The sequence below is a fragment of the Pteropus vampyrus genome, unplaced genomic scaffold (genome assembly GCF_000151845.1).
Source record: "Pteropus vampyrus isolate Shadow unplaced genomic scaffold, Pvam_2.0 Scaffold529, whole genome shotgun sequence".
NCBI lineage: Eukaryota > Metazoa > Chordata > Mammalia > Chiroptera > Pteropodidae > Pteropus > Pteropus vampyrus.
This window is the reverse complement of record NW_011889310.1, coordinates 150,130-160,832: the sequence shown is the minus strand read 5'-3', so window position 1 is coordinate 160,832 and position 10,703 is coordinate 150,130. Positions and strand designations below refer to the sequence as shown.

The 10,703-nt window shown below is 50.4% G+C and overlaps 1 protein-coding gene across 1 annotated transcript in view; it reads right to left on the bottom strand.

Annotated features, from left to right (window-relative positions):
- Positions 1 to 9,879, bottom strand: part of CD99L2 (CD99 molecule like 2) — a 98,400-nt gene extending 88,521 nt beyond the window's left edge. Inside the window, exon 1 of the mRNA XM_011383606.2 lies at positions 9,661 to 9,879. Within this exon, the coding sequence (XP_011381908.1) occupies positions 9,661 to 9,727 (67 nt within the window). The 5' untranslated portion in view covers positions 9,728 to 9,879. The remainder of the gene's footprint in view (positions 1 to 9,660) is intronic.
- Between the last annotated feature and the right edge of the window lie 824 nt (positions 9,880 to 10,703).

The window sequence follows — 10,703 nt, the reverse complement described above, 5'->3', positions numbered from 1 at the left end:
TCGACCAGTACAATAACAAATATGCATAATGGTGATTATTTCATAAAGAACCAGAAAAGTCAGAGAAGTATGCATCATAACAGAGCTACAGCAGTTAACACCTCCACGGATAAGGCAGCATTTCACGTGAGCCTTGCAATCTCAGTGGATTGGTGTGCCGCTTTTAAACTGTGGCTAAAAAGTCTTTGAAACGCTCCTATTGTGAGGTGGGATATATGTTCTCAACTTGAATCTAGACTATTCTCAAGTGACTCAGTCTATAGAATAAAGTGAAAGTAAAGCTGCATGACTTCTGAGGCTAGGTCACAGAAGGCCCACAGAACTGAAAGCAGGTGTTCAAAGATGTACACGAATGTTCATAGCAGCACTGTGCTCAAAGAGTAGGAGCGGCCCAAACGTCCATCAGCTGATAAATAGATAAGCGAAGTGTGAGATATATCCATACAATAGAATATTCAATCTTAGGAAAGAATGAAGTGCAGATCCATGCTATAACACGGATGAACCTTGAAAACGTCATACTAACTGAAAGAAGCCAGGCACGAAAGGCCACATATCGTATGTTTCCATTTACATGGTCTAGAATGGGTAAATCCATAGAAAAAGAAAGCAGATTAGTGGTTGTGAGGGGCTGAGTGAGGGGCAGGAAGCGACTGCTTCATGGGTATGGGGTTTCTGTTTGGGGTGAAGAAAATGTTCTGGAACTAGACAGAAGTGATGGTTGTACAACGCTGTGAACATACTTAATGCCAATGAACTGCCATAAAATGGTTTGGGTGGTATACTGTTTTTTACAATTTAATTAAAAAAAAAAAAAAGCCATGACGTTTCCCCATAGCATGCTGGAATACTCACGCTTAGAGCCCTAAGGGGCCATGTAGAAGTTCAAATACCATGCTGTAAGGAAGCCCAAACCACAGGGAGAGGCCCTGTGTCAATAGCCACAGGTGAGCCCATCCTTTAAGAGATGTGGGTGAAGAAGCCTCCCAGTGATCCTCGCCCCCAGCCACTTGAGTCTTCCTAGCCGAGGCTCCAGATGTGGAGATGAGATGAGCTGCCCCTGTTGTCTTCTTCTGAATTCTCAACCTACAGAATCTAGGAGCATAATTAAACCAGTGTTTTACGCTAAGTTTACCGTGGTTGGTCATGCAGCAATAGATGACGGGAACAACTTTCAACATAGGGAGAATGGGGGTGAGGGTCTTCAGGCAGATAGCGTTGCGGCCACAATGAATTCTGGTGCCTTTTATGACATGTGGGGCAGTTACTATATATAGTCCAGGTCCGTCTGGACTGTAAGCTACTTGAGGGCAGGTGCAAGCTTTATTCTGTTCTGCCCATAGTGCCCCACACTGTTCCTGGCTCAATAACTGCTCATTCATGTATTAGCAGACACACACTGGGCCTACTGACGAGGACAGGCCACATCGATGACTTCCCTTGCTTCGACTCCCAATGGGTTCAGACCATAGGTTCTCTTAGTGTCTCGGAGGCTTTTTCACAGCACCCCAGACCCAAAGAAATACCTAACGGTCCATTTATTTAGTTCCAACCAATTTAATGGCACTCTGCAGGGTGTCTGACATTGCTGCATTGTCCTCGAAAATTAAAAATGTCTGTGGCACCATGAGTTTGTTGCCACTGTGAGTTCCTGCAGTGCTCCAGGGCGCCTGGGTGCACAGTTTGAGACCCACAGGCTTAGTCACTGAAAGGCAAAGCAAGACTCACAGCGTTTATTCTCCTGGTGCCCACCCTCCGGGCTGCTGCAGCTCCCCCGCCCTCTCCCACAGCCCTAGCTACTCTGTATTCCAGGACCCCTCCCTCCTCTTACCCCTTGAAGCCCAGGGTAGTAAATACCCAAGTTGCTTCATCACCCAAGGGGCTTTGCACTCTTTTTTGGTTTCCCTATATCTTGTAAATAGCCCTTTGATTAGATGTTCAATTACTGTGCTTGAGCGTGCCATCTGTTTCCTGCCCAGCCCCTCACTGTGCCAGGTATTGTTCTAGATACTGGTAAAGCAGACAAAAAAAAAGTGTCTGCCCTCATGGAGCCCAAAGTCAAGTGGTGGAGACAGAAGCAGGTGGACAGATGATAACAGCGGATAAGGGCAGGCTAGAGACAGGAGGGTATTTGGGTTACAATTTCAGGTGGGTACTCAGGGATGGCCCCTCCAAGGTGGGAGCATTTGGGAAGTGAGGGCGAGGACACACAGCTATCTGAGGGAAGAACTTCTAGCCAAAGGGGAGGGCAAACACAAAGGTCCCAAGGTGGAGGCATGCTTAGCACCTTGGAACACCTGGCAAGCCAGGCCTGGGCAGGGCTGGAAGCAAAGATCTGAGCAGAGGAACGCGATGTGATTTAGGTCTCTAAAAGATCGCCTGGCTGCAGTGTGGAGAGTAGACTGTAGGGGCAGGAGTGGACTCTGAGACCCTCGCTGGGAGTACACTGACCAGAGCCCCAGTGAGAGGGGATGGTGGTTCAGCCAAGGGAGGTAGCCAGAGAGAAACTGAAGTGAGAGTCTGGATAATTCTGAGGGTGCTCATGTGCAGTCTGGTGATAGGTCAGATGTAGGGCATGAGGAAAAGCAAGCCCTGGAGGAGCGACCAGAGCCACCAGCAGGATGGTGCTGCCAGTGACCCAGGCGGAACAGGCTTAGAGGGAGGGAGCAGAAGCTCAGGTTTGTACATGGTCCTTTGGAGATATCTATTAGCAGGGGCGACATTCAAAATAATTTAACATGCTGCGCAGGGCAAGAACCCTTTGGTTGCTGGATTATAGGGAGGTTCGAGCATAGGGGGAGGGGAGGGCCAGGATTCAGTTGGTGGGCGGGGAGAACTGAACCTGAAGGATTCCAATAACCTACCTACCAGCAGGGCATCAGACAACCACGTGGAGCTGCTGAACGCAGGTGCCTGTAGGTCAAGAGAGCAGGGCTGGGGATAGAAACTGAAGAGTCACAAGCATGCAGATCAGACTTCGTTTAAAGCCATGAGGCTGGAGAAAGCACTGGGAAACCAGTGCAGGGAAAGAAGCTGACCAAGGACTAAGCCGAGGCACCACCACCAGCCGAAGTCGGGGGCGGGGAGGAAGAAAGGCAGGAACAAAGGCAAAGAACTAGCAAAGTGGGGCATCCCAGAAACCAAGGGAAGAAAGTGTGATCGGAGGTGTCAGATGACCTGATTTAGCAACAGGGAAGACATCACAGACCTTGGCCAGGCCAGGCGCAGTTTCAGGGGACAGGTAGGAAACCAAGTGTTGGAAAGGAATTAATGGGAACCCCAAACAACTCCACGTGGTATACCGGATTTGACAAATACAAGATGAAAACATGGTTTCTGTTGGTTTCTTTTTAGGCAGCACTTTGGATTCTTGCCTTTTTTTGATCCAGATGACCGAGCCAAATGGACGAGCAGTGAAAAAGGGATCGCTCCTGCACAAGAACACAGAACTCTGCAGGAAGTCAAAGGCATATGAAGGCAACTCACAGTTGCTCCTGGGGCAATTCTTCCTCCTAAGCTCGTTCGGACTCTGAGCCCAGCTCACTAATTTGCCGGGCACTTTGGTTCTGGCCAAGCAAACGCTCTTGTGGCCATCGGCCCCTGGATTCTCATTACAACTAAGGAAGCCGGTGACCTCTTTCGCATTCTCCTCCCTTCTAAGGACCGTAACTTTGCTAATACCTTGACCACACACAGCCTGTCTGCATTAGCAATTAATTGACTACTGGCACAATTCTGTGAGGCCCACAAAGCAGAGATCAGATAAGGCCACTGTTGCCAGCAAATGGTGGGGCCGCACTGGAATGCAGGCCCTGTGTTAAATTCCTTCATCCCAGGCTAGCTGAAGCAGCAATAAAAATAAAAAGAAGAATGTCAAAATGAGCCCCGTCTGTGCCTTGGCACTATTTTGGTGGTAATGAGTTCTGCACTGCAACAATGCTTCCTGCTGAGAGCACCACCTCTAATTTTGAAAATAACCCCAAATAGAATAATCCCAAATAGAACCACCTCACGATGCCAGCCAGATGTGGAGCCTCTCCTTTAAACAGATGTTCATTGAGCAGGGGTAGTCCTCTCTGTGGGAGTCAACTCTAGCAATCTTCAATTCCAGTTTAAGTGTTTTTGTTCTAAAGCTGCAGAACCCTCTGACAGCTCATGAAAAGCCCTAGTTATAAAACTAATAAAAACAGCTCAAAACTGGTTGAAGCTGGAGTGGAGGTCCAGGCCACCCATTCCTGCTCTGGCCCTCTCCCCCGACCCACCTCGGGAGAGAGGTCACCTGGCAGCACACTCCTCAGCACGGGCAGGCGTGTCCTGGACAAATGAGAGACCCTCTGTCCGCTGGCCCCAGATGACACCGTGCTTCAGGTGCAGCCATTAGGACTGGGGAGAGGATGGAAAAGGCCTCTTGGGAGACAGATGGTGGCCCCCGTTCTGCAGGTAGCCTACAGAATGGGGTGCATGCTGAAGCAGGCACAGGCTCTGAACTCCTTGGGAAGTAGTTTTAAGTCAAATCCAAGCTAAAGAAATCCAGCTGCCTTCCAGGGCCCTCTGAGGTGCTTCTAAAGTGGTCACTGTGGCACCAAGACCATCATTGCCATCCAATTTTCTGCACATTCTAAAATCTTGAACTCAGCATGTTGGGGGTTGATTTAAAATGGCAAAGTCGAAACGACATAAACATCACGAGCTAGTTTTTTCAAAGAAAGGACACTAACATCTACCCCTCCGCTTCTCTACTATTTTCCTCTTGCTGCTATAAAAAAATTAAAACACACTTAGTAGCTTAAGACAACACATTTTTATCTTACGGTTTTGAAGGCCACAAAGAAGTCCAACACAGTCTCACTGGGCTAAAAGTCATGGCGTGGGCAGGGCTGTGTTCCTTTTGGAAGCTCTAGGAGAATGTTCCCTTGCCTTTTCCAGCTTCTAGAGGCTGTGTGTCCTTTCCTTGGCTCGAGGTTTCTTCCATCTTCAGAGCCAGCAAAGGGCAGTCGAATCTTTCTCACATGGCACCGCTCTGATCCTAACTCCGCTACTTCCCTCTTCCATATTTAAAGGATCCTAGTCCTTTAACTGGCCAGGATAACCCGGGAGAATCATTTTAAGGCCAGCTGATGAGCTACCTTAATTGCACCTGCTACCCTAATTCCCCTTTAGCATGTAACCTAACAGTCGCAGGTACCAGAGATGAGGGCGTGGACATCTCTGGGGGCCATTATTATTATTCCCACCTGCCTCCACGTGAAACACCTATGTGCATGAAAGATTTTCTCTTTTCTGTTATGTGTTTTGGATGACTTTAAGCTTTTACATTCCAACCAAGATCAGCCAGACCATGGACCTGTGACCAAGCCTCAGGGTGGGCCAAGTTCAGGTTGGGGGACAGGAACCCCTGCAGCCAGACCTCCCCGAGCATGCCAAGGGCAGCAGAGGAATACGTGCCAGTATGAATGCCACGGATAGAGCAGGAGTGGGCACACAGCAGGGAAAGCACCAATAGCAGATGGGGGAAGAACCCAGAACAGGAAAGTCAGCGCACCTGGAAGGTATGTTTCCTGAGCTCACAAGAACCAAACCCAGCTCCTCCCCACACAACCCTCTGAGCAGCCAAACAGCCTCGTTGTCTTCACCTCCACTGGAAGCAGCTAAGCATTTTATCTGCTAAGCATTTTATCATTTAATACTGGCACTGACTCTTGGGTGATTTCTGTGTTGTTGTGTTTCAACAAACACAAGTTTTAGTTACCTGGTGTCCAAAATGATAGAGGGGATGGGGATGTGACCTGTGACAGTGAGGAAGGGGCCAAAATAGGTGATGTTAAAAAGCAAACAGTCCCCAGACCCTGTCAGCCCAATGCAATGGCTGTCAGGGGTGAATGGTGACTGAGCCATCCGGGAAAGCTAACATTCCAGCCCTCTACACACACACACACCCAGGATGCACCAATCCAGGGACCATTTCTGAACTCAGGCAAGCAGGGTTAAGCAGCTCTGGGTCAACCCTGCAGGTGGCCCTGTGGCCCATCTGGCTCATAGCAGAGACCCCCACAGGGCTTCTGCGTGGATCACAGCCTGGCATCTTGGCGCCATCAGCACTTGGGGAGCATTCTGCTCTCTCACCACTGCCCAACCAAGTCCAAGGGCCCCTGAAGACCAATCCAAACTCAGGTGTTACATGCCGCTGCCTCCTTCATTTGCTTGGACTTGGATTTTTTTAAAAAATGGAGATATAATTCATATACAAGTCACCCTTTTGAAATCTATAATTCGGTGCTTTAGTACATTCATAAGGTAGTGCAACCATTGCCTCTATTCTGTTCCAGAACATTTTCATCACCTCATAAGGAAACCCCATACCTATTAAGCAGTCACTGCCCTTCCCCCCAGCCCCTGGCAACCACTAATTTACTTTGTCTCTATGGATTTGCCAAATCTGGACATTTCATAAAAATGGAATCATACAGTATATGGACTTTCGTGTCTGGCTTCTTTCACTTAGCATAATGTTTTCAAGACTGGCACTGTGTTATTTTTAAAATGTGGCTTGGACTGTCTCAGGTAATGTGAATAATTACTAACAGGGCTCACTTGGAGCCGGGTCCTCTGCTTAGCATTTTATCATTTAACATTAATAACCCCACAAGGTGGATGGTGTGGTTATGCCCATGTTATAGATGAGGAAACCAAGGCACCAAGCAGTTAAGTGACTTGCCATGGGTTGCGGTAGTGCTGGGCAGGCTTCCTCCAAAGCCTGCACCCTCCGTCAGCTGGGCTACCTCTTTTTAAGGGAGCAGGCACTCTCATAACACTTATTCCCGGTCACTTCTCTCACATGTCTATGACCTGCCTCAGCCCTGGAAGGAACTGCATTCATGCCCCCAGCTTTGGTTATTTAGATAAACCTGTGTTCAAGTCCTAAACCTCTCTGGACCACACGTTTTTCATCTGATATGGGTTACCACTCAGTTATTTTCAAAGCTGTAGGCAAATGGCTATTATAGACCACAGGAGACGAGACAGGTCACTGTGCTAACATTTCAGGGCAGTTACGAGGGGGCAATGCATGTAAGGCAATGAGGGCCCAGCGCGTGGAAGACGGGGAAATGGAGCCCTTGTTATAATCACCACCCACCAGTGCCACTGAGCTGCTAATCCCCACTGCTCAGAAGAACAGTTTCCCATTTCTGTAGATGCATACAAGTGACATACCGGGCCTCAGAGGAGTTTTCAGAACTCGTAAAATACACAGTGGACTGAAAACCCATCTGTAACTAGAACTCGGATGACTTGTTAACCACCCTTTTAAACTCCTGAGAGCCTAAAGCCTGTGTCAACTTGCCAGTGTCTGGAGGGATTTCACAAATCATGTTTTAAGGTTGTGTGCCCTTTCTGAGGCCTGCTGGGCTTTCATAGTCTCATCTCACTGCTGAAGACCAGGACTAAAATAAAGTGGCTCCTGGGAAGGCCCACTCCATCGACCACTTCCAGGCTCCAGGAGAGCCAGCAGGTGCCTAACTGAACACCTGTTTTGTGTTTGTTAATTTCGACACAGCTGCTCTGAAACTGCAGTCATCCCCAAGACAAATGCAAAACCCGTATCTGTCATCGTATTTTGCACAAAAGATCCAGAAAAATGGGTCCCTACCTTGAAGCAAAAGTTTCTTTCGGTTCAGCTTTCTGAATTAAAATAACAAAAGTCACCGGGTAGCAGCCTTATCTGGATGGGATCTTGGCTCTCTTCTGAGCTATGTGACCAGGAGCCCCTCATCTGGAAGGTGGGGATAATACTTAGCCAGCAAAATTGTTGGGATAATTAAAAACAATAAATGTGAAGTGCCTACTACAGAGCAAGCACTCAGGAGATAGCAGCTGCTGATAGGGCTGCAAATCTGAGAGTGATACACACTTGGTCCCAAGACACCTTTCTGAGTTGTTAGACATTATAGGGATGAGTAAACTTACTCAGGTTCAGGGAACTTTCCCAAGGCCCCTCGGCCAGTCAGAGGTAGAAAGAGGATGACCTCCAGGCATAAAGGCATGTGCCTAGCACCTAAAAAGCAAGGACTGTGGAATCAGAGAAGCTCGGGATCAAATCTTAGCTTTGCCACCTGAAGTGAGTTACTTCACCTCTGTACCTCCATTTACTTATCTGTAAAATGGTTGTACCGGTTCACTTTCCTCCACCTCCTAAATCACCTAGTGTAACACGTGATGGTGAAAAACTGAGACCTGAGCATTTGTATTCTTCACCTTCTCAACGTCCATACCACATCGAAGACTTTCAGGAGACAGCCTTGAAGGGAGTATCATTTTCTAACTTTTTTGTGCTTCCATATTCAAATCTTCCACATCATTAGATGGAAGTCAATTAAACGATTATACTTTTCCCCACAAATGCACCTAACACAAAATTAAAATTTTAACCTCAAAGGGACAAAAAAAACCAAAAAAATCAAACCCTTAAACTGAATTTTTCTCCAGAGCACTAACAATATATAGATTGCCATGTTTGCACTTGTTTTCTACCCCCACCAGGATGTCAGCTCAGTTCTGTTCACTGCTGCACCAGCAATGTCTAGAACAGAGCCTGGCACCTTTGTAGAATGTTCTACCAACTCCAGGACGGCTGCCACATGCAAAATATTTCTGGATATTTTGCAAAACTGCCTTGGCTAGCACTGTCCACTGTTTTCCAGTGTTCCTTACATGTAACATAAATCTCACTAGAACTCTACTAGGACAAAGTTTTGGTTTTGCTGAGCTCATTTGTTTGTCATTAGCTGAATTTGCCGTCGTTGTCAGGAAGCTCTGAGCACAATTCTGTGCTCGACTGGAGTGTTTTCTGATATGGACATGGGATATAAATAAGTGCAAGAAGATTCTGCTGGTACACATCGAGACCCTATTTTTAACCAGACTGCATTTATTCTAAGAAGATGCTTCTCAAACTTGAATACGAATTACCCCTAGAACTCGTTAAAATGCAGAATCTGACTCAGGTCAGGGGCGGGACCGGGATGCTGCACTCCTAAGGAGTCTCAGGTGATGCCATGGCGGGGGGTCTGGACCACACTTAGAGTAGCCAGGATCTAAGAAACTTGCTCCCTTGATCCGGCAGAATCTCTCTCCCCTCCTCCTTGGCAAAATATCACCAATGCCTCGAAAACTGGGAGGGCACCTGCGGAGCACCTACACATCGCCGCCCCACGCCGAGATCCTGACAAAGGGGGTACGAAAGCATCTAGGAAGCTCCCCAGATGCTTCTGTCGCATGTGGCCTCGAGATACATTTTGAGAAGCCCCGCTCAAGAGAATGAGTGCTCTCTTCAAGGTTTTCCCAAAGGTAGTCTCCTGGGGACAGCTGCTGTCACCGGTGGGGCACCTTGTTCAGGCTTTTAAGGGGGTACTATCCCGCTCTTTCCAGCCCTGCACCAGGAGGGGTCCCGGTCCCTCCTCTGCAGCCACGTGGACCGCGGCAGGGTCGGCCCCCGCTGACTCCAGGCTCGCACCCCCGCCCCACCGACAGCCAGCTGTCTCCGTCGCAGGCCCGTGGGGCGGGCACCTGGCCGCTCATGCGCACCACGGGGACGCCGGGGCCCGAGCCCCCGCCCCACGAGCCCCCCGGGGTGGGTCGCCGCGCGCCCCCCGCCCGCCTTACCTCTCTGGATCAGAGTGGCCAAGGAGAAAGCGAGGCAAATGAGGAACGCCGAGCGCCAGGCCGCCATGGCTGGGAACTGGCAGAAAGGGCCTAGAGGAACACAACACGAGAACGCCCGAGGGGCAGTTTGGGGAGGAGCGGGGAAGGGGGAGGAGCCCTGCCGCCACTGCAGAACCCGCCCAGAGCTGGCGCGCGCGCGGCGCACCCCAGGAAGGCGGGGAGGGGCGCACAAGAGCGCTGGCGTCCGGAGCGCGCCAGGCTTCGGCAAGGGAAGGTGGGGCGGGGCTGCGGCAGCGGCGCGAGGGGCGGGGCGAGCCTGCAGTCTCGGGGGCGGGGCCACAACCTGGGGGCAGGTCTTCAGCGGGGGCTGGGCCTACAGGCACCCAGAGTGTGGAGCAGTCGGGGTTGGGTCCTGCTGCAGCTCGCGCGGTCTTCAGGCCCCTTCCCACCCGGGTCCTAGAGGTGGGCTCTGCGGACCCGGAGCAGTGACTCAACAGTGGCGAGGAAGCCAGAGGCGCCGGCGGCGAGAATGTGTGGTGATTTCCACCCGGTGCGCCAGACTCCGACTGGGCGGTAGCAGGACCTGAGGCAGGGCACACTCCAGGTGCACTCTGCCAGCAAAGTGACCCTTGGACGGAGCTCTTCCCCTTCTAACTGGTGTTATCCCTGTAAAAGTCTCTTCCCTAGGGGCCCCTCCAGCCGCGGCTCCGGAACCCGCGCTCTTGTCCCAGTTGCCATGGCTGAGCTTGCTTTTCAGAACCGCTGGCTGCCCGCCCACTCGCCGATCACTGCAGGAAGCTGTAGTGGAACCCCGTGCAGAGATTAAAGAAAAGGGCCATTTTCGAGTCTGGCCACGGTTCGCAAACAGCGGCAAGTCTCGATGAGACGAACCTAAGGCCTGGGGCGACGCGGCAGGCGAGAGCGAGCGGGGGCGGGGGTGGGCGGCCTAACCCCGAGTGCTGCCGCGGGCCCAGGGAACAAGGGGGGAGGGCCAGGGTCAGCTCTCCCGAAGCTTTGATGAATACGCTGAAAGCGCAAATTCA